General features: G+C 44.3%; 1 protein-coding gene and 1 non-coding gene across 2 annotated transcripts; one reads left to right on the forward strand and one right to left on the reverse strand.

The window, feature by feature from the left end:
- Window positions 1-2,630: 2,630 nt before the first annotated feature.
- Window positions 2,631-2,703, forward strand: TRNAD-AUC (transfer RNA aspartic acid (anticodon AUC)). The gene has a single exon. It is a non-coding gene; the product is annotated as a tRNA-Asp (tRNA).
- A 1,651-nt stretch (window positions 2,704-4,354) lies between these two features.
- GCM1 (glial cells missing transcription factor 1) lies at window positions 4,355-23,200 on the reverse strand. Its single transcript, XM_010992376.3, has 6 exons — window positions 23,129-23,200; window positions 20,552-20,763; window positions 9,508-9,760; window positions 8,408-8,520; window positions 7,287-7,415; window positions 4,355-5,866 (listed from the first exon to the last, which is right to left on the reverse strand). Exons 2-6 carry the CDS (start codon window positions 20,624-20,626, stop codon window positions 5,138-5,140), a joined length of 1,299 nt encoding a protein of 432 aa, XP_010990678.1. The 5' UTR covers window positions 20,627-20,763; window positions 23,129-23,200; the 3' UTR covers window positions 4,355-5,137.
- Between the last annotated feature and the right edge of the window lie 287 nt (window positions 23,201-23,487).

Genomic DNA, 23,487 nt, shown 5'->3' on the forward strand with positions numbered 1-23,487 from the left:
ATGTTTGTATATGGAATAAAATATATATGTAATAGTACATGCAAAAGATTTATACTAAGAAGTACTAGTTCTCCCCCAGCTTCCCCAGAAAACAACTAGAGCTCATCAATGAATTTGGTAAAGTTGCAGGATACAAAATTAATACACAGAAATCTGTTGCCTTTCTATACACTAACCACAAAATAGCAGAAAGAGAAATTAAGGAAACAATCCCATTTACCATCACATCAAAAAGAATAAAATACCTAGGAATAAACCTACCTAAGGAGGCAAAAGACCTGTATTCCAAAAGCTAAAAGACATTGATGAAAGAAATTGAAGATGACACAAACAGATGGAAACATACACCATGTTGCTGGGTTGGAAGAATCAATGTTGTTAAAATGCCCATGCTACCCAAGGCAACCCACAGATTCAGTGCAATCCCGGTCAAATTACCAATGGCATTTCTCACAGAACTAGAACAACTAATTTTAAAATTTACATGGAAACACAAAAGGCCCAGAATAGCCAAGACAATCTTGAGAAAGAAGAACAGACCTGGAGGAATCACACTCCCTGACTTCAGACTGTACTACAAAGCTACAGTCATCAAAACAGTATGGCACTGGCACAAATCAGACATGTAGAGCAGTGGAACAGAATGCAGAGCCCAGAAATGAACCCACACTTACATGGTCAATTAATCTACAGCAAAAGAAGTATGAATATACGATGGAGAAAAGACAGTCTCTTTGATAAGTGGTGCTGGGAAAACTGGACAGCTACATGTAAAAGAAAGACATTAGAACATTCTCTAACACCATATACAAAAACAAACTCAAAATGGATTACAAATCTAAATGTAAGACCAGATTTCCTCCTAGAGGAAAACACAGTCAGACACTCCTTGATGTAAATTGCAGCAATATTTGTTTGGATCTATCTCTTAAATAAAAGAAATAAAAGCAAACATACACAAATGGGACCTAATTAAACTTGAAAGCTTTTGCACAGCAAAGGAACCGAAAAGACAACCTACTGAATGGGAGAAAATATTTACCTCATCTCACAGCTTATTCCACACCTGTCCTTTTTCCTTTTTTGGTCTTTTGAATATTCAATAGAGCCTAATTTAAAGTTCTTTCTTTGCGATTGCTGTGGCTGCCAGACAATCCATGATCTAAAAAGTACTTTGGATTCTGACACATGAATTGGCACTCCATCAATCACATAAGTTTGAAATTCCACGTATCATGGTCGCTGCAAATGTGAGGTTATTCTGACCACTGCGTCTTAATAGTAAGGACCAGCATTTTCAGGGCCCCTCATTTGGCTTTGTGAGTTGCACAGACTTGGATGTCACGCTACCTGGGTGTATATAGTAAGCTTTTAAAAAATGTTCAACTGAAGACCTAGTCCTTGTCCTGCGGGGACAGTAAAGCATCCTTGAAATGACTGAATTCAAAGCACCTGATGAAATTACTGTGCTGATTATGCTCTGAAGGAAAGAATTTCTCTTCTCTGCAGAGAAACAGACAGAGGCTGGATAAGCTTTTATTCGGGAAGCTGTAAAGGAGATTCATGTCTGTTTAGATATTTGCACAAGTGACCTTTAAACTCTGTCCAAACCCTCAGATCCAAAAGCTGTAGGTCTCTGATTGGTTGTTTATACTCAAGGACCACGTGAGATAAGGAGATGCAGAATCATGGAGCTCTCCGAGTGGAGGTGAATCTCATGAGATGCTGCTTCCCCAGAATTTTGAGCCAAATTTTTAGCAAGCAGAGACACCTGTCTTAGAGCACGAAGGAAAGGCATTTTAGGGGGAAAAAATAAATCTGACGCAGCAATGAAAAGAACAAAGTACAGCTACACACAATGATACGATGGCTCTCATGGACACAGTGTTGAGAAGAAAAAGCAGATATGAGAGGATATGCACTTGGTGGTGGCCAGAGTGTGTGTTCTTGTGACAACTGACGGCCTTAGGCTGTGACTGTGCTCTGTCCTGTGTGTACATTCCATGTCAATACTTGCTTAACAGCATATCATATGATTCGACTTGTTAGGCTCCCCGCAAAAAGGCAAAATCGAGCTATTGTAATATGTGCAAAAGTGGTAAAAATATAAAGAGCCAGCCTAGCAGTCAGTCACCATTGGGATGGGGGAAGGGGCTTGTGATCGGGAGTGCGTGGGACTGGGGTCCACAGTCAGGGGACCCCTGAAGCGCTGGTAAGTTCTAGTTCTTGGCCTGGATGTTGCTTTATACAGGCATTCACTTTATAACTCTGCTAAGCTGAATATATAAATGTTATACCCTTAGACAAAATCATTCAGTAACCAGTCTAAATGTTTATGACTAGGGGACTGTTTAAATGAATTACAGTCATTTAATGTATTAGGGATCATTAAAAATGAAGCAGCTGTGGTCTTTTATCCTTTTAAGGATCTGATGTCCAAATTGTGTCCTAAAATGACAAAAGTTATGTTAGAAATGAATCTAGTATGACACTACACACACACACACACACACACACACACACACATACATACATCAGTCCGTCCTTGTCCATGACTTTGCTTTTGGTAGTTTCAACTACCCATGGTCAACTGCAGTCCAAAATATTAAATGGAAAATTCCAGAAACGGGGGAGGGTATAGCTCAGTGGTAGAGCACGTGCCTATCATGCACAAGGTCCTGAGTTCAATCCCCAGTACTGCCATTAAATAAATAAATAAACAAACCTAATTACCTCCTGCCCCCTCCCCCCAAAATTAATTTTAAAAACAAAAGGTAAATAATAATAGAAGAAAAATACTTTTAAAAACAAACAAACAAAAAAGAAATTCCAGAAATAAACAATTCATAAGCTTTAAATCGCACACCATTCTGAGAAGTGTGATGAAATCTCACTCCGTCTGGCTCCTTCCCACCCAGGAGGTGAGTCACTCCTCTCTCCCCTCTGTGTGGTGTATCCACACTGTACAGGCTACCCGCCTGTTCGTCCACTTACTGGCCATCTCAGTTATCAGATCGACTGCCGGAGAATCACAGTCCTTGTGTTCAAGGAACCCTACTTAATTAATAATAGCCCCAAAGTGCAAGAATAGTGACACTGGCAATTCGGATATTCTCTTACTGAACCTAATTTATAAGTTAAACTTCACCACAGGTATGGATGTGTAGGGAAAAACGTCAAATATTTAGGGTTCAGTTCCGTGGTCTCAGGCACCCACTGGGTGTCTTGGATTGTACCCCTCCACACAGAGAAGGAAGGATTACTGTATGCAGAGCACCTCTAATCTTTGGGAAATAGATGGAGACTAGGAGTCAAATTTTGTATCATGTGCATTTGTTTCCATTCAAATAGAAGAGATCGCTTATTTTGAACACAATTGCTTATTGCATGGTTCTTTGCAGATTTTATGTCTAGGCGCTCCTTTATTATAGAGTATTTCAGCAAAAACGAGCAACTGGCAATCAAATACAGCTGCCCAACCATGGCCATGTTAGTTACACAAGGACTTTCCTAAGCAAACATTTCTCAAGCACGTGTTTTGAACCTGGTATGGAGTTAGGTCCTGGGAAAATAAAGATAAGTGGGACAAAATCTGAGCCCTCGTGGAAAGGGAAGACAGTGAGGAAGAGGCAGAAAGAAAGGAGAGGTCACTTGGTACCACTGGAATGTCTCTTCATGCAGCTGTTTGATTTCACTGCTCTTTGTCTTTAGGAAACGGCGTTGGCTTAGATCCCTTGTCTTGACAAGTCTTAGAAATCGACATCTTTTATAAACCAATCCCACGTGTTTCATACTAGACCAAGTACCAACCACTTCACTGGTAGAATCTTCATCTTTCAGCTCCTCTGAAGCTCCCTCACTCTCCCTGGTCCTTCATTCTGTTTCCCAGAAGGTGTAGATGAGATCCTAGGTAGCTGGGCTTTTCACACATCTGCTTTGTTTGATGTGATTCAAAAGATATTGGAAAAGCAACAGACAATGCAGCTGAGGTGCCGAGAGCCCCAGATATTGTGGGGGAAGAAAAAGAGCAGGGGACATTGCCTGCCACAGACTGGACAAGTTTCCAATCCTCACTGAGCAGTACTCCAGTACTCCGGGGGAGTACCCCAGTACCCCAATAACCCGGTAATCCTGAGGACTACTCTAATACTCCTATAGTACTACAGTGGAGGAAGATAGGCCAGCAGATCACTGCTGTAAAGAAAGACGTCTTGCCTCCTGCTTGTCATAATTCTGATTTACCTGTGGTCACATTGTGAAAACTATTTCCTAAAGAAATGCCTTCAGCCATTTCCCGAAACAGCTTTTTTTTTCCCACGTGGCTATAAAAGATTTCAGTCATTTTTCTCCCCCATTTTATTGAGATATATTTTTATTAAGCTATAATTGATATACAACATTGTATAGGTTTAAGGGGTACAACATAATGACTGGATTGATGTATACACTGCAAAACGTTTATCACAGTAAGTTTAGTGAATGTCCACCACTGCACAGTTACAACTTTTTCCCTTGTGATGCGCACCTTTAAGATCTATTCTCTTCGCAGCTTTCAGAGATACCCACAGTATGAGCTGTAGTTGCTATGCTGTGCATCATACCTGCAGAACTTATTTACCTTAAAACTGGAAGTTTCTACCTTTTGATGACTTTTACTCAGTTCTCCCACCCATCACCTTCTGCCTCTGGCAACCACAAATCTGATCTCTATTTCTGTGAATTTTTTTTAATATTCCGCGTGTAAGTGAGGTCATACAGTAATTGTCTTTCTCTCTCTGATTTATTTCACTGAGCATAATACCCTCAAGGTCCATCCATGTTGTTGCAAATGACATGATTTTTTTTCTTTTTTATGGCTCAATAGTGTTCCATTGAACCGTATTTTCTTCATCCCATTCATTTGTCAATGGACACTTAGGTTGTTTCCATGCCTTGGCTTCTGAAAATAATGCTGCAATGAACATGCGAGATCTGTCTTTGGGGTAGCACTCCCATTCCTTCAGATGTATACCTAGACATGGGACTGCGGGATCTGATGGCACTACTTTTAATTTCTTGAGAAATCTCCATTCTGTTTTCCACAGTGGCTGTACCAAATTACATCTCCCCCAGCAGTGCACAAGCATTCAGACTTGGATCATCTTAAAGGACAGAGGTTTAGAAGCATTTCATTGTTGCAATGATCCAAACCCAGGTACCTCATCTCTTCGTCAAAATCCCATTTGTTGCTCTTGCTGGGCAGAGAATATTGATGAGGCTGAGAGGTGTAGGGGAGGAGAAAGGGGTCTTCCTGAGGTGAATAGCACGTCGGGGGAGAGCAGTAGTTGTTAAAATCCACACGCACCTTCTCTTCATAAAGATCACCCTCTTGATTTGGCCAGAGTGAGTGGCAGCTCATTTTGGCTGCTGGTGGTTCCAATGGGATCTGCTGGAAAAAGGGTTCTGAAGTGTTCTGGGAAGAGGGGCAGTCATAAGGCCAGCTGGTCAGAGGAAAAAAGTAATTGGGACCACCACTGTCATTCAGAGGATTCCTCCCCAAGGCCATATTCTTGTTCCACGTTTGCAGATCACTGTAACCAAAGACCCCAGAGACGGAGGGCTGAAGCAGGTCTTCGCTGCTGGAGACCCGACTGTCGGACAAACTGCATTTCTCGTGGAGCTGAAGGGGGTCCACGGTGGAAGTGGGGTCTGCTGGGTCAGCGACTCCCCCCAAACCGTAACTCCTGGAGAAGGATGCGCCGTCGTTGGGCGCCTTCTGCTGGGGAGCATGACCTAATAAATGTGCGCTGTAACTGTCAGGCAACTGGACGCCTTCCTGCAAGGACCAAGTTAAACTTTCCCAGCTTGGCGTTTCACCTGGAAGAGGCTGGGAAGGAGAGAGAAAAGCTCACGTTAATAAGTTAAACTGCCACAGGCCCCCCAGGCCCCCACGGCTGACCCCGTCCCACAGGCGCTCGGCGCACGTTCCTCATTCCTCGCATGCTTGGAGCACCAGGGCACCCAGCCCTCTCCACCGGCACCCCAGACCTGGGAGAGGCCAAGGCTGCTGCCATTTCCATCTGAGATCTTACTAACCAGCAAGGGCCGCATCCCCCTTTACTCAGACATGCGTGTGTTTATAACGTGTCACCTCAAACGCAAATCAGGTGTCCTAATTGCCTCTGTGAGACATTCGTAAGGGGCGATTTAAGAAAAACCAAACCACCAAAAATTTATATTATATTCAGTGAAACTCTCAGGGGGCCTCTCTCTCTCTCATCATGTCCCTCCTTGATTTTTCTATTTTTTTTAGCGTGGATTCCATGAAACCAGGGCCTATCTTTTTTTTTTTTTTCCTCCTCAAGAGACATTGAACTCATTCTATTGAATCATAAAGAGGACCTCTGGAATACGAGGTGGTAAATTTACTTTTATAAATGGAGGAAGGAGGTTGCCCTCCAGTTAATCACAGGAAAAGTTATCTGTTGAGAATGGGGTTATCTTCTTGTTTCTGGAAGACGAGGGACTATGAAGAAGATGTGGATGGAGAGACTGTGACCAGGTAGGGTGAGCAGAAGATGCCCTCACCTTCTCCCAGGGCTCCCAGGAGACGGGGTGAGGGACCAGTCACTGGGATTCAGGGACCCATATCTCCCTATAACATACTCAGATTATATATATATTTTTTCTTAACATGCATTTAGAGACTCCAGGGATGGACCGGCTCCATTCCTGTATTCCTGAAAAGAAATGTGGTGCATGGAACAGTAGAAAAATTACCACCACTATTAAGCAGACAAACCCACAGACCTACTGTATGACGCCCATAAAGCCACACACGTCACATCACAGTGTGACCGCAGGGAGGAGTCTGTGTCCCCACACCCACGGGGTCCACTGCTTTCCAAAACTCCCTGGTTATTTCATCGTGGTGGAGCGGGCTAAGGAAATCATCTCTTCTAGGGAAGCATGGAAAAGTATGAGGCTAATATTTTGTGGAGATCATTTCATTTTGTTCTGGTTCTGTCAGAAGTAGAGAGTGCCAAATACAGGTCAAGTACTAATTCCAGTCTCTTTTTATTAACTGCAGCAGAGAAGATGATTCTGAAACTGTATGGACTTTACAGTCGAGGGCATGCTACAAAAATGGTAGAGTCAGGGGTCTTGGCAGATGCTTGCTCATAGGTGAGCCTGAAGGTATATGATGTCTGGTTTGCACTCGCAGGTAAGGGACAGGGAGATCTACGGCCGCCACCACAGGGGTGGCAAGTCACCGTAGGTTTTGAAGGCATGTGGGGAAAGGTTACCTTTATCTGCGGGCTCTGCTTCAGCTTGGAGCAGACGGAGGAAGATGCTGCGGGCGTTTTCTTCACTGCTCTTCTGGCCTCGGCTTCCAGTTTGGTCTCTGGCTTCGGATGATCATGCTCTCCCTTTGACTTAAAGGAGATGAAGCAGTGAAATAAATAACCAGACGTCCTTTTCATGGTATGTAGAATTTTCCCCCGCGCTCTGCCATCGGACTGGGTATTGTGGCAGCTGACTATTGTGACAAGACTGGAGAAACCTTTTAAAAATCCTCCCGTGCGCTTTCCTGCCCACCTGCTTGCCCATCTTTTCTTAGGATGCTCCTGGGCGTGGTGCCTCTCCCCAACCCGGCAAAGTCACATCACAGTGATGGCGAGTAGTGCTGACGACACACGCTCTCAGTGACTCTTCAGCATGACGCTGTGAGGCCCCCACCGTCATCACCATCCCCAGTTTATGGAGTGGGAGATGGAGGAGTGGAAGGATTATGCCACCGGGGTAACCTCCCCAAGTAAGCGGGGAAGCCGGGATTCAAAGTGCTCCAGGGCTGGCCAGGCTGAGAGCCAATGGCTGGCCATTCAGGAATGTTGTGAGCTGGTTGTTAAACACATCTTGAAATCAGCCACTGTGGGAAGAGTTACATCCCAGATAATGACAAACCCTACCCACTAGAGCACTTTCTTTCCAGGGGGCAGGCTTAGCAAGGACGCAGGCCCAGGCCTGCCGGAGGCCACTGTTGATATCACCTCCCCCATGAGGGCTTCTTAACACCGCATTTTACAGAAAACCTGGGCTTAGGGGACTCAGGTAATGTGTCCATGTTTACAGGGCTGGTGAAATGTCAGAGCCAGGTCTGTGGAAGGCCGCTGCACCCCTCAGCACCACGCTGGCCTGAGCCATCAGATTACTGACCACTGCCTCCTCTGGGAGCCTGAGGCAGGGGCAGCTCCAGCCCCAGCTCCTCTCTCGAGGTGTGGGGGACAGACGTTTGCTTGCCCAGAGGGGCCTCGGGGAGGATGCAGGCTCCCCTCCACCTGCGCATCTCCAGTGGGAGACGCCCTCCTTGTGCTCTGTGAACAGCTCCTGAATGAAAGGGAAATGGAATCGCTAACTTGAATCCAACCTGGAAAAAGATGAAGCGTCCATCGTGCCTCCAGAAGTTGGTGACGGGAAAGCCCCCATGGCCCCGGCAGGGAATGAGCTTCAGGGGACCGTCGCAGTTTGGACAGCGCTTCCCTACAAGAGAGCAGAGGACGGTGATCATGCCTGGCTGAGCCAGGCCGGTGGCCCCTTGGAGTCTGTGCAGCCCTGCTGGCCTCACAGTTGACTCTAGGATGACAGAGGAGGATCCCCCTGGCCAAAGGTTTATGGGCCTTCATCCACTGGGCATGACCCCTGAGCCTAGGAGACCAGGTCACTCCCACACATGTTAGAGTAAGCAGTCATCTAGAGAGTGGGATATTTTACAGGTCAGAGGAGAGCTATTCTGAGCAAAAAAAAAAAAAAAAAAAAAAAAATCCTCCCCTCCTTATTCACTGATAGTTGAAATTCTTTGTAGAGAAGAGGAAAAAATTCTTGCACTTCACAACTAGAATGAAGGGTCAAGGAGCAAAACCACATGCCAGAGAGAAAACAGCTACTAAATTTTCACTAAAGTGTAAATGACTGATACCAGATTCCGCCCCGGGTGCAGGTTTTGAAAACAAATTACAAGGCAAGAACATGAAGTAACTTGAAGTCTCAAGGGGGCAAGACACAGGGAATGCTGAATGCATCTATTTCACAATCCGATGAATATGATAACAAAAAATGAACAATCATCTCAGCCTCTGATTATGGCTGGAAACTAAATGGCGTAGAATTGAGTCTAATCTCAGATTCAGTCCCGGCTCCCACTCCAGATCAAAGCACTCACTGAGATCATTTGAGGGACCCCAGTCCCCAAGATGCCAGGTAGGAAGGGTGAGAGACAACTTTCTTTTAGACTTTGGCAGGGTGTGCTGGTGAATTCGTGTTAGTCCCTTAAGTGAGGCATCTTGCTTTTAGCAGAAGCCCCGAGTCAGGTGCCTTAACCCAAGGGAGCCTGGGCGTGGCAGATCGTTGGGGCAGATCTTTGGGACGAGGGGGCTGGTCGGCTCTCCACGTGAGAGCCTCCACCACCCTCCAAGGCGAAGGCTGGGCCCTTGGGATGCGCAGGGACTTCGGGCCGGGAGCCGCACTCACTCTGCTGCTTCTGCCGGGCTTTGTCGCAGATGGCAGGCCTCAGGTAGACCTTGCGGCCCTCGGCGGCCGAGCAGTCGCGGCTGCACACCACCACGCCGAGGCAGGACTTCTTGAGGATGCGCGAGTTGTGGTTGTTGGTGTTGCGCATGGCCCAGCTGCTCAGGTGCCGCTGCGCGCTCCTGTCCTCCGAGCTGTAGATGTGCTTCTCGTAGGCGTCCGGCCACTCCTGGAACCAGTCCGTCTTTTTCACATTCTGGTAGAAACACAAAGGAGAGTATCATGGCCTCAGCTGTGCGTAGATGTGAAGCTGGTTTCCGCGCTCCAGGGACCTTTGGCAAAGACCAAGATGGATTTCATTCTGCGGCGGGAGCTGAGCGCGCGCAGCGCAGCGCGGCCACGGAACGGCTGCGTCCACCCAACATCTGCTCCCTGGACCAGCACGAGCTGTGATGCAGCCCCTCTGAATGCTCCCCGACTAAGATTTCTCCAGCCTTTGGTGATAAGAGGGAGGGCCGGTTCTCACTAAGAATGTTGGAGGGTGAAGTAACATTATTGTGCTCTTACACAACGGGCAGGGCAATGAGATACTGTCTCTCCCTGTGTGGTGGTTACCTCGTTGGGAAAGCGGAAGGTTAATGGAAGGTCACCTGGCATAGGCGGTGGGAGGCGGGAGAGCCGCCTCCTGCCCTGTGGAGATTCTCTTCCCTTTGCTCTACTCCACGTTCAGACAGGGCAGAGGAGTCAGGAAAAGTTTATGTTGACTGGAAATGTCTAGGTTCTTGCCCAGGACGGGCGCTATTCCCTGCACATCAACAGCGAACTAAACAAGACTCTCCTTTAGGTGGACAGACACACAGGACCTCCATCCTTACAGCATGAGTTACCTGGCTGTCTGTGCCTCTGCTGCTTTATCTGTGTAACAGGGATAACTAGTCCCGCCTACCTCAAGAGTGGTTCTGAGAATTAAATATAATAGTTAAAAAATACTTAGCACAGCACCTAACATGGAATAAACATGAGTCACTGATGTTGCGGCTCACACAGATGCCACATTGGACAGATTCTTACAGTGAGAATTCAGTGGTCTCAAGAGACCACCGTGGGCTATGCCCATCCCTACAGCTTCCAGAGACCTGCCTTAAGAGCATTTTTTCATCAAGAAGATTCTAGAAGGTCAGGATAGAAGATTCTAGAAGCTCTGGGAGGAGTGTTCGGGTACTTCTTTGCTTCCCCAACAACAACAACAAAAAAAACACAGCAATAAAATATGAGAAAAGAAAGACATTTGAGAAGGAGAAAAAACAAACATCATCGGGATGGAAGGGCATCACAGGGAAGTCCAGGTCTACTTAGAGTTCAGGTTCAGAACATGCCAAAGAACTGTGTAGCATGAGACTCAGGGCTGGTGACTGTCTCTGAAGCCTCCTTTTGCTCATCTCTAAAATGGGGACATGGGGCGAGGGAGGGTATAGCTCAGTGGTAGAGCATGTGCTTAGCATGTGTGAGGACCTGGGTTCAATCCCCAGTACCTCCTTTAAAATAAATAAGTAAATGAACCTAATTACCCCCCCCCAAATGGGGACATGGATAAAACATGCCTCACAAAAGTACTGTGAGGAGCAGATGTGCTGTAAACTGTTTGTTTTATATAGCTAATGAAAGTTGTCATTTGAATGGAATTTCATGGGAACTGAGGTGGGTCTGAGGAAATAGAAACTGGAGGTTTTAATAGTGAAGAGCTGGGGTCTGCACAGTAGGGCCATGGGCCAAATCCAGCCCACTGCCTGTTTTTTGTAAATAAAGTTTTATTGGAACACAGCCACGTTCACTCATCTAAGTGTTGTCTGTGGCTATGTTTACACACCGTAGCAGAGTCCATTTGCTGCAGCCCAGACTGTATGGCCCACAGAGCCTAAAATATTTAATATCTGGCCATTTATAGAGAGCTTGCCATCTCCTGGCTGAGATCACAGCCTGTGGAGGCTCATGGCCTGGGTGTGGGCCTTTAAGTAGTTCCTTCCCCTGAGTGTCTCCACTTCCTGCTCTGTGGGAGGGCGGCCACGGGAGGGACGTTGTGAAGACTGAACGAGTTAACATACACAAAGCATTCAAAACAGTGTCTGCTATTTACAACAGCCAATACATGGGAGCAACCTAAACATCCATCAACAGATGACTGGACAAAGAAGATGTGGTATATTTACACAAGGGAATACTACTCAGCCATGAAAAAGAATGAAATAATCCCATTTGCAGCAACATGGATGGACCTGGAAATGACCCTACTAAGTGAAGTAAGTCAGAAAAAGAAAGAAAAACACCATATAATATCATTTACATGTGGAATCTAAAAAATGATACAAATGAACTTATTTACAAAACAGAAAGAGACTCACAGACATAGAAAACTTATGGTTACCAAAAGGGGAATGTAGGAGAGGGATAAATTGGGAGTTTGGGATGAACAGATACAACTTACTATGTATAAATTAGATAAACAATAAAGTCCTACTGTATAGCACAGGGAACTGTATTTAATAGCTTGTAATAACCTATACTGGAAAAGAGAAACCAATAAAATACTACCTGGCATATGGCGAGTTCCACATCAGTGTTAGCTGTTACTCAACCAGATCTGGGGCCAGCCAGTGTGGCTGTGACAGCCACCAGCTTTCAGGAGAGAGGTGACCCCCAGAGAGGCCACTGCTTTAAACCTTGTTGAGCCAAATGCAAGACAGGAGTCCAAGAAAACAAAAGCTTGATTAGTACAATTCTTGTTCACGACCTCCTTTCTCGGAGCAGTGACTAGGCTGGCCCCTCCTGTGCTGCCCTCCCTGTGGAGTGGGGAGGGAACTTTGTTCCAGAGAGAAGGGAGGAAGCGGGGTGGCGTCTGGAGGACCCCCCTCTGGTCCGCCAGGCAGCTACAGTCGGGGTTTCTAGGAAAGAGGCCAAGCCAGGATGCGCTGCCTCTCTTCCCCAGCTCCCTGGTAATTCTGAGCAGGACAAGACTTCATGCCCAGGGTGAGGAGAAGACCTTAGGCAGGCCCTCGGGCAGCCCTGTCTCCTGCCTTCTCCACCCACCTTCTCCTTTCTTCCTTCTGACCTAAAGCTCTAAACAATGATGGCCCTCTTCTCTTCCACCACAGCATAATATTTTATCTTCTGAAATCAGAATGTAGGTTCAAACATGAAAATGTGGACCTTTAACAATTTGGACTGCAGGAATCTACTGGTGGATTTGAATTCTTCAAATACAAAGCACGGTTGTCAAGGCAGCAGAAACAAGGGCTGGGTGGACTTGAAGAAAAGCTGAGATTTTCATGTTTAAACGGTGAGTGCCCCCTTCAAGCTGGTCAGTGGCATAAAACCCACAAACCAGGGCGAAGGGGGGTGCTTGTCAGAGCACCTGCAATGCTCCAGGTGGAGAGCAAGGACTCGGTAGGTGTGGAGCAAGAAACCATCTCCACTGTCTTTGCTGTTGGCTTTTTCTCCCAGTTTAATGTATATTTTGATCGCCCTTTGAGACGTCTTCTTTTGATAGACTCTTGAGAAATACATTGTTTAGTTCCCCTGTATTTACAGATTTTCCTGTTGCCTTTTGCTATTAATTTCTAGGGTGAATCCACTGTAGCTGGAGAATGCATTCTGTGTTTTCGATTATTTTAATATTGTTGAGCTTTGCTTTAGGGCTCACAAAATGTCCTTTTTTCCCAACAGCCCCTCCACTGGCATCCTCCAGCTCCATTAATAATGCAGTAATAATTTGGACAAGGTATAACCTCGAGAAAATTACTAGGAGTAAACATATTCATGTTGAAATAGTCTCTTGGCTGTTTATTTATGACCAGTCTTTTGACCTGGACATTTAGTGGGATTTTTGACACTTTTTTTGACATTGAAATTAAGGAAACCCAGATTCCGGTAATGTAAAGGAATCCAGGTGTCAAATGAATGACAATGAACTCTGACAGTCTCCTAAATTTAAGGCATCAGGGAATAAAATTTTAAAAGGATGAGCAATCATTTCTTAATCTTGTTTAGCGAATCCCCACAAAATATTTTTTTCTTTTCAGATCTTCTGTTTATTTTAATTTCTAACTTTTCATGAGTAACTCTTTGTTTTTCCTCTTGGTTAAGAAGTTTATCATTTAAAGGGACTATTCCGGAGGTTTCCAACATGTAAATGTAACGAATTTATACTTTATAATCTTATGGGTAACAGCACTGGGAGGGGGGTAGAGGGTTAATTAATATTTCTGTGATTCTGTATGTAATTTTTTTTCCTAAGAGAGTTAATCTTCTAAGTCAAAGTCTTTGAGCCTGTGCAGAGTACCCTTCATCCTCCCCTGATTCTAATTTACTTAACTACTTGAAGTTTTAATAGGATATCTTAAGAATTAAATATACACTATTACATAAAACTAATGAATTAAAAGCAAAATTCTGAAATAAAGTATCAAACATTTACATTATCACGTTATCATATTAAAAGCGATTTTCACTTGGAAATAGTCCACTCTAATGTAAAGCAACTATATACTAGGTTTTCTTTAATAAAAATAACGTGTTCATTCCTTAGAAATAAACGTTTCCAAATAAAACAGGGCTAGCAAACAGATACATGTTTAAGTAAATCAGAGAGAGACGAAAAATTAGTTGTAACAATGGAACACAGGAAAAAAATTGAAGCAGCATTTCGATTTGTCTTCAGCTTTTCAGTAACTTATCTCCCTGAGCCAACTGGAAACTCAACTCCAAGTGCTGTCAAAGGGAGAAATTCAGTTTGACAAAATGCTTTTTAGTTAACTTAATAAGAATTACTCCTTTGACTAATCTTGCAATTTCTTACCTTTTTGAAGGGGGGAGGTAATTAGGTTTATTTATATTTATTTTTTTGATGGAGGTACTGGGGACTGAACCCAGGACCTTGTGTATGCTAAGCATGCGCTCTACCACTGAGCTATACCCTCCCCTATACCTTTGTTAAATGGGTCAAGATTCAAGACACAAATTTCCTTATTTGCTCAGACAACACTAGTGCCCCAGCTTTCAAACTCTGTCACCTCCCTCTCTTTTCTCTTCTCCCTTTACTTTCCAGCTCCACCCAGCTAAGGAAGGGACCTCCTGGCAGGCACTCGGGAGAGTCTCCGCTACCCCAGATGCAGTGATGCTCCCATCCCCATCCCCCCGGAAGCACAGGGTAGCAGAAAATACTGGCTCTGATAGAGGGAGACCCGATGGCCACAGGGCCCACACAGGTGGAGCTGTCCCAAGGGGTTCAAATGACCTTGAGATCAAGGAGAATGCTGGGCCAAGAGGGCAGAGTCATCGGTGTCCCTGTCAGACCAACGGCAGTGTGACCTGATCACGCAGTCAGATAATCATTGACCAGAAATCCGCAATCTGGTTTACCTGTTAGCTCCCTCGCTCCAAGACACTTCTGATTACAACCAGCTCATTCTGATGACATTTATCCGCACAGATTCACAGAACCAGCTAAAAGATTCGCCTCTGCTCATAAGTTTGAGGTGAAGGAAATTGTGCTGGTTAAAATCATGGTCCAGGAATTAACTCATCAGAGATGTGGCCTCTTTGTGAGGCTTTAAGAGGACCTGTATTTATGTTTAGCCTGTGTGTTGCTCCCCAGCCTCATGACTGGAAATAAAATGATTCGGGGTGTTTGTCTGCTGTGGTGCTATTGGAACACCTTGTGCTTCTGCTCAGAGAAACTGGCAGGTTTGGGGAACTGAGTGTGTGTTCTCATCTCCCTGCTAAGAGGGTACTATTTAGGAGAGAAAGGAATTGGTTTTCTTCCCGATTTTCAATCAGAAAAAAAAAGAAAAAAGAAAAGAAAAGAAATTTATTAGGGATTCAAGGCTCCCAAAGGTTACAATCAGTATGAATGAGACTGTGTAAAGAACCATGTAATGAACATTTTTAACGAAGGTAAAACTAACCCAACCCCAGACCTTTGCTGCTGGGACCAAGCAAAACCGTAGGGCAATTATATCTGGACTTTTAAAATGCAAATTTAAGGGAATAAGACGGGAAAGCAAAATTGGTCTATTACATTGGTCTGGAATAAAGAGAATTTTATTGGGGGAGGGCATAGCTCAGTGGTAGAGTGTGTGCTTAGCATACACTACATCCTGGGTTCAATCCCCAGTACCTCCTTCAAATAAAATAATAATAAGTTAATAAATAAATAACCTAGTTACCTCCCCTCAAACAACAACAACAACACAGGAACAAAAAGACTTTTATCCATGATGTTTTTGAATAAGTTAGTTGTCTGAAGTTTTGAGCTGGCTCCCCGGTCACTGGATAAAGGAGAAATGGTATCAAAATAACCACAAGTTAAACAGAAACAAGGGAAACGAAGGTATATGAAGACATAGCTGCAGCTAGAAAGAAGGAAGTAGCACCGTGAAGCAAATCCAGGGAGGGATGATGTGGTGAGGACAAGAGATTTTCCACACCCTTGATCTGATCATAACGCTTTCCGGCCCAATAAGCTTAATGCCTTCCCACTGCCTTTAAAATAAGCGGTTCCTCTAAGGCTAGCCTGCGTCCTAACCCCCTTTCAGGCCGGTAGCCTCCCGGATCTCCTCGCTGAATGCCTGTGCACAAGCTCCCCTATGGGTCGCCTTTGAGTAGCCTTCAGACTTTGGGTCCCTGCTCTGCCTTGATTGTCTTGTCTTAGCTTCACCTGCCCTAATCCTCTCACCTTCCACAATGAGCTTCTCCAGGGAATGCCCTTTGCCAGAAACTCTGCCTGCCTCCCCAGGGCCCCAGGTCATGTTGAATTACCTACACCTTCTTTCAGCACCTCTAGCATTTTTCTCCACGGCATTGATTCTTTCCGATCTGGTTCCACTGGACCAGAAGATCATAAGCGCTTCCTTGAAAGTTAACCCAGCTCAAGACCTCCCCTGCATGCCTGAGCCTGCAACAGTGTCTGGTACATCCCAGTCACCATTCGTCATTGGTAAGAGTCTTATGAATGAAATAAATATGAAGATAAAAGTGTATTCTTTAGTGTTAGAAATGTGTTATATCTAATAACTAGTTTCATTAGTAGAGCGATGTATTAAAACAATGTTTTATATAAGAAGTGTTTATCTTCAACATCAAATCCCTAACTAAATGTATCAATCACTATTTATAAACGGATCTTTCAAACGCTCCCCAGAATATTCTTTTAAGTATTTCAGTGAAGTAACTTGCGAGTTATTTGAATATTGTTTTAATCATTGCAAAAGACTGGTAACTACAAGCCCTCATGACCCTGTGGTATTGAGAAGAATCTGTAGGTTTGTATCAAATAAGGGTATATTTACTAAGGACTTGACAGAAAGAATTAACAATGTCAATTTAAATTCATAAAAATCTCCCAGTGTGAAAAAAAAAACAACCCCATTAATCTCTGATGTCTGGAGGAAGATGTCATGGTTCATTGTTGCCAAAAATTAACCCCTGGATCTTTTTTTTTTTTTTAATGGAGGTACTGGGGATTGAACCCAGGACCTAGTGCATGCTAAGCATGTGCTCTGTGACAGAGCTGTCTCCCTCCTTCTAACCCCTAGATCTTGATCTGTCTGGGACTATAAAGAGTTATGGTGTTTCTACAACCGGAAGATGCAGTGAGCACTCAGGTGACCATCTCAAGACTTGAAGCAGGTGAGCGGATTACCAGGAAAGGAATTTGTCTACAAGCGGCAGAGACTTGCAGAAACCCTTGCAAGAATATAAAAGTACAAGAAATAAACTATAAATTCTTCGTATGGGTGGAGCAGAGAATGAAAAGAGGGGAGTGTATAATCATGACAAGCCACTGCTCGTTATTATAAATGTAATCCTTTAAAACACATTTTTTTAATGCCCAGACAGGTGGTCTGAGGAACACGCATCACCTGAGGGACTCCATGAAAAAAGGACTCCGTGGCCAAAAATAAGTTAGGGTGACACTGAACACAGCCTCTTGGGAGAGCCACCAGTTCAGTAAGGAAGGCGCCACATCTGCACTAAAGAAATCTGTTTAACTTGGTTGAACTTAGTACTTCGCTTTTTCTCTCTTCACAGCACCCATTAAAATTCCTTGTACCTTACACACTACAGAGCACATTCTGGGAACACATTTGTTCTAAGCAGCTTAGAGATTTATGCAGGGTATATAAGGAGCTACTGTGTTCATTTTACAGAGGCGATAATGAAGACTTGAGAAAATAGATTTGTTTAGAGTCACACAGGCGATAGAGCAAGGAGCCATGTGTTCATGAACTCTGAATTTATCACTTATTGTTTAACAGTTGCCGAGCCTTGTGGTTGGTGCCCCCCCCCCCCACCCCGTTCTAGGATGCAGGCCACACACTCTCCGAATCTCAGGTCACTGAATCCTAGACTGTTAGAACTAAAAGAGTCTGTAAGAGACCATTCAGTACAATCACATCTTTTTCAGAGAGGAAAGGGAGCTTCAGAAATTGTAGCCCACTCCATGAAGCTCTGCAAATGAAAAGAGACAGAACTGGGGGTTGGTACAGCTCAGGGGTAGAGTGCGTGCTTGATGCGCCCAAGGTCCTGGATCCAATCCCCAGTATCTCCATTAAGGGAAAAAGAGGGGGAAAAAAAGAAGAAGAAGGCGGGCAGAACTGGAATTCACAGCCAGGGCTTTGGTCTCCCAGCCCTGTGCTTCTCAGGGTCCACCACTCTGCCTTCAGATATTCTCTCAAAATATAAAAAATCTACTGTGCTTGGAAATCCTTTCAAGACTTTTTCTTTTTCACCTCAACTGGATCTTGCTATGATTCCAAAGCTGGCATAAACCCAGATGCGGATGGTGTTGTCTCTGCTGAGAAAATGTGAAGGAGCATTGTGCACTTTTAACCATTTCCCTGGCATATTTGACAGACTGAAGGGCATGTACCTCTTTCCACCAGCCATCAGACTTTTTCTATGAACTAAAAATGGTACATTTCCAAAACTCAATGGGTTCTTGTCGTAAACGTCTCAGTTTAATGTCTTGGGGGAGCAGAGAATGCTTTTTTTGGAAAATTCAGTTGGAATATGAACTTTTATGAGCCCTGAGATCCCCTCCAGGGAGGTGGTTCTTCCTTTCTTTTGTCTACTGATCTGATGAATGATATGACGCCTCTGTCCCAGAAAAAAATATGTGTTGGGTAGGACAGGGTGGCCCGCCATTTCAAGGGTTCTTAGATCCCATTAAAACTCCTGCTTTAACATCAAAACCCTCTACAACACCGCCATTGAGGAGATGCCCCTCAGTGTTGCCGACCTCATCTGAGAGGGGCCGTTCTGCTGCCTTGTCCCAGCCAGGGGTCAGTCCTTGGGGTGGGGAGTGGGCGGGATGATGAAAAGCAAGAAGGGGAGAGAAGGGAGGCGAGAGGTGGACAAGTTACATTTTTTTCTTTTTTTTTTTCCTTTGAATGAATGTCACTTTTTTGGGAGGAAACACCTTCTGCTCTAGGATGTGACTTTGAAAAATCATCTAAGGACCTGCTTACTTCAACTCTTGATTTTGAGGACACCCAGACTCTCTATTCATGAGCTGCAATCATGAGTGAGGAATCCGGTTTCCTGATCCAGGAGTAGTTAAAATTCCCCTTAAAGTTTCCCCCCTAAAACTGTTACCACAATTGTAAACCGACTGCCAACAACTACAAAGACAGATCCTTAAAACAGAGATTTGCCTGACTTCGCTGTGGTTTATTTCATCCTCCTTAAATGAATGGGCGTGCCCTGTGCTCTGGGTCTTCTCAGACCCACCAAGAGGGAATGGGAGAGGGGACTTAGGGAGAAACAAAAGGAAAACTTCACTAGAGTGAAATTTGGAATGGTCTGGAAGCCTTCTTTAGAGGGGAATCTGGAATGGTTATAAATACAGACGATGGAAGCCCCATTCCCTCCTTCCTGCTGGGGGTAACCCAGATGTCTTTTCCTGCAGAATCAGGCGGGATAGCTTGAGGTCAAGCCCCCATTACTTGGTCCTGGTGGTCTCCAGTCCCAGCCTCCCTCATTACCTTCCCCAACAACTTCCAGTGAGAACATCCTTCAAAGGCCAACAAGGGAGGTCAAGGAAGTCAGCTTTAAACAACAACAGTTTTCCACCAAATTAAGAGTTCTCAAGTCAATTGCCAAAGATGGAGGCAAAGAGAACAAGCTGTGGAAGTCACTCTATAGCTGGAGAGCAGCCCGGCGCACGTGGACTGTGCATTAGTTACAGAAGTTCTAAAAAGCGCTATCACTGGGGCATTGCAGTGACAGATTTTGTTTAAACCTATTACCAGAGCAGATGAGGTTGCACGGGAGCTGATGCATTGCAAAGAGTTGATTGGGGTGAATGGGTGGGAGCTCAGTGGTAGAGTGAATGCTTAGCATGCATGTGGTCCTGGGTTCCATCCCCAGTACCTCCATCAAAAAAGTTTTTTTTTTAATTAAAAAAAAAGAATAGTTGATCTATGGGCAAATACATTATCATGGATTTTGTTCTGCTAGCTGGCCAGGGGAGTGCCATCTGAACCAAGCCAACATTGAAAGAGAAGGGAAGTCACATTTTCTTTGCTTGTCTGTCATCAGGGAAGGCTGGTAAGTAAGGGCCTGTTCAAATCAGAGGTCTTAGCATCTCCTTTTGAAAGTCTTGCAGATACTAACTACTGTATATAAAAATAGATTAACAAGTTTCTACTGTAGAGCACCGGGAACTATATTCAATATCTAGTAGTAACCTATAATGAAAAAGAATATGAAAACGGATATGTGTTATGAACATGTATGACTGAAACATGATGCTGTGCACCAGAAATTGACACAACATTGGAAACTGACTAAACTGACCATACTTCAATGAAAAAGAATGCCAAAAAAAAAAAAAAAAAAAAGTCCGCCATTGGATGTCCGGCTGAAACTCTGGAGGAGAGGGGTTTACCCAGCTGGAACCCTAACCAGTTTCTTTCCAGATCTTAGCAAGTTAATGGCCAAGGCTTCACAGCCAAACACAGAAGGCAGAGTCTTAAAGGCAAGCACATACCTGTGGCAGCTTCATATCATTAATATCCCAGCTTAATGTCTCTTTGTCCTCAGCACCAAGGTTCCCAGGTTCCATGATAAAGTCAGGTCGCTCACAAGTTTCTGATGATCCCACTGCCCGTAGACGTGCTTGAGAAGTTTGCTCTCAAAGGCTCTTAACACGGTCAGATCAGTCCACCCAAGCAGTTTAGACCAGGAGACTGTTTTTTGACACTAAAAAAAGAAAGAAAGAAAGAAATGACAGCAATACTGATCATTCAGTGCTCATCTGCCAGAAAAGTCTGTTTCATTGGTATTTTTGCAAACACCAACACACAAACACCAAATGTAGAAGCCATTAGCAACCTGGCTGCAATAAAGCTTGACCCCGGGCAATCAGAAGAACAGAGATCACCACGTCCCCTCTCGGGTTTGGGCTTCCTGCCTCACTGCTGGCCCCGTAGTAAGGACCGTTGTCACCCTTAGCCGATGGTTGGGAGATTTTCCTCCACATACTTGGGCTGGGGCTGGAGGGAGAGCTGGTTTGGAGTTGTTTCCACGGATACACCTTCATAAATTAGCCAACGATCAGTTCTGTTACCAGAGGGGACCATCACAACCAGACGTGTCTAGAGGTCTTTTTTAAATCTAAATTTCCATAGAGATGGATAATCCAGTATGCATTTTATATCCTCAAATACTATCGAGTGATATTCTCGTATCAGATGCCTCTAAAACTTTGACAACATGGACATTTCGGGGCTGAGACCTCTTTGTTGGGGGAGGGGTTCCCTTGTCACTGTAGGGTGTCGGGTATTAGATGTCAGTAGCAACCAATCTTGCTGACAACCAAAAACATCTCCAAACATTGCTACATGTCCCCTGGGGGGGAAATGGTTTGAGAGCTCCTGCTCTGAAATAGTGTTTCTCAACTTTGTTTAATTCGAAGCACCCTTCAAGACCGTCTGACTTTACCTCTTGCAATTCCACGCTCCCCTGCCCCTCCACGAGAAAATTCTGTCTCACTTTACTTGGATTAACTGATATTATATAAACGACGGCCATTCAAAAACGTTTGTGCCAACTGTGTTTCTTCCTCCACAAGAAATACTAGTTTCTAGTTCTAACTGGTTAAAGGGGATTTACTGAAAAAGAAAAGAAAAAAGAAAAGAAATTTACAGTGTTCAACTCTGAAGGGAAAAATAAAACACCAATCATTCTGAGATGAAATTAGCTTGTCAGCACAAGATGAAGTGAAACATGCTTATAGGTGTGGCATTTCCATTTGCTGGTGCTCCAGGCAAAACCAGGGGTGTGGTGATGTAACACAGAACTACTTAATAGGCAACTCAAACCACAAGTCAGTTTAACAGGCTCAACCTTAGGAAGTAGTCCCATGAGCTCTGTTCCTTGGTTATATAAACTTATGTAACCCGAATCCTCGCCGGTCACCGAGACAGACTGAGGGAAAGCGTAAGGGTATAGGAGACTGTTGACCTGGACATACAAATGAAGTTCTTGGCCGCTAAAGAACAAGCTAATAGAAGACTCTTCCCCCACTATTTACCTGCCCACACTCACCTACAACCTACTGGTCCACGACTCAAAACGCATGAAGCCCCTGCCCCTTGATTCAAATACAGATGTGCTAGATTAAATCCCCACTGAGTTTTAAATAAAATTCTGTTTGGGAAATAAACATTGAGTTACTGAAGGAAGGATGTCACAGATTGACTTCAATTCAGGTTTAAACAACAAATATACTAGGCCCAAATAGTATAAATGTGACAGCAATGGTTTTATGTACCTAGCTCTCTCAACATTAACAACAGTAACTTGGATGTTCTAAAATTTGTTACAGCTAACTGGAACAGATGGATCTTCAAAAAAACCCAAAAACCTTGAATAACAAGATTCGCATTTCAAAAAACTCAAAGACATTGTTTTAAGCCTACGCAATGTAGAGCTAATCCTTTTGTTTTTAAGTTAAGGGAAGGAGGATCCAAAATCCTGCAGCAGAAAGACTACATTGCTTTTTAGATTTTTTTTTTCTGCTATAAATTTTTGCCAAATGAATGAACATGAACTTAATATTTCTCTGAAAGCTAAAACCAAAACACAGGAAACAAGAAAAGACAGCCTTTCAAACATAAACAAGCAAATTCAGTTTTCCTTCAGGGTTAAAAAGTTACATTTGTCATGACTTCCTTTTTTTAAAGCAACTTGGGCCAAAGTGTGTTCAGGTTTTGCCATTTCTGCAGAAACCCAACCAGAACCGATGAGACCCCGGGTCTCACGTGATAGCAGGTGACCATTATCCCAGCCCTTACGTTTGTCTCTCCTCAGGATTTCTGCCTTCCTTATCTTTTTCTTTTTCTTTTTTTTAACTTAAGTGCAATTGACTTAACGCTATAAGTTTTGGATGTACGACATAGTGATTCGCTATTTGCATGCGTTGCAGAATGATCACCACGGTAAGTCGTGTTCCCACCTGTCACCGTACACAGTTATTACAATGCTGACTACATTCCCTCTGCTGTACATTACATCCCCATGACTTATTTATCTTACAAATGGAAGTTTGTGGTGGCTTCCTTACCTCTGACTGCTCATGGAGATGCAGACAAAACGGTGTCATAGAAATCTCATGTTGGGTTAAGGTCCCAGCGAGCTCTGGTCATTTTCTATGCAGAAGCTGCCGTTCCCTAATCCAGGTCAAGGTACACTATGCTAATGAGCTCTGGCAAGAACCCAATCAAAATCCAGATGCTCCCGGCTTGGGATAGGTAAGGGCGACCTGAGAGCCACCTGACCAGCCCAATTCTTCGCAGAATGCCAGCAATGTGATGAATATTCCACGGTACGCCGGTGAACTTTCCCCTTGTTTATATCAAGAGAGCATTTTAGCAGAAATGGACACTGAGAAAATCCTCACAAGGAAGTGCAGACGTGTTGCTT

This window comes from Camelus dromedarius, chromosome 19, assembly GCF_036321535.1.
Source record: "Camelus dromedarius isolate mCamDro1 chromosome 19, mCamDro1.pat, whole genome shotgun sequence".
In the NCBI taxonomy this organism is placed as follows: Eukaryota; Metazoa; Chordata; class Mammalia; order Artiodactyla; family Camelidae; genus Camelus; species Camelus dromedarius.

Excerpts from the sequence above, each read along its gene's own strand:
- GCM1 (XM_010992376.3), bottom strand. The coding sequence starts at position 20,626 with ATGGAACCTGGGAACCTTGGTGCTGAGGACAAAGAGACATTAAGCTGG. Across the intron at positions 9,761-20,551 it reads ATGATATGAAGCTGCCACAG|AATGTGAAAAAGACGGACTG; the intron begins GTATGTGCTTGC and ends TGTTTCTACCAG. Across the intron at positions 7,416-8,407 it reads GACGCTTCATCTTTTTCCAG|TCAAAGGGAGAGCATGATCA; the intron begins GTTGGATTCAAG and ends ATCTCCTTTAAG.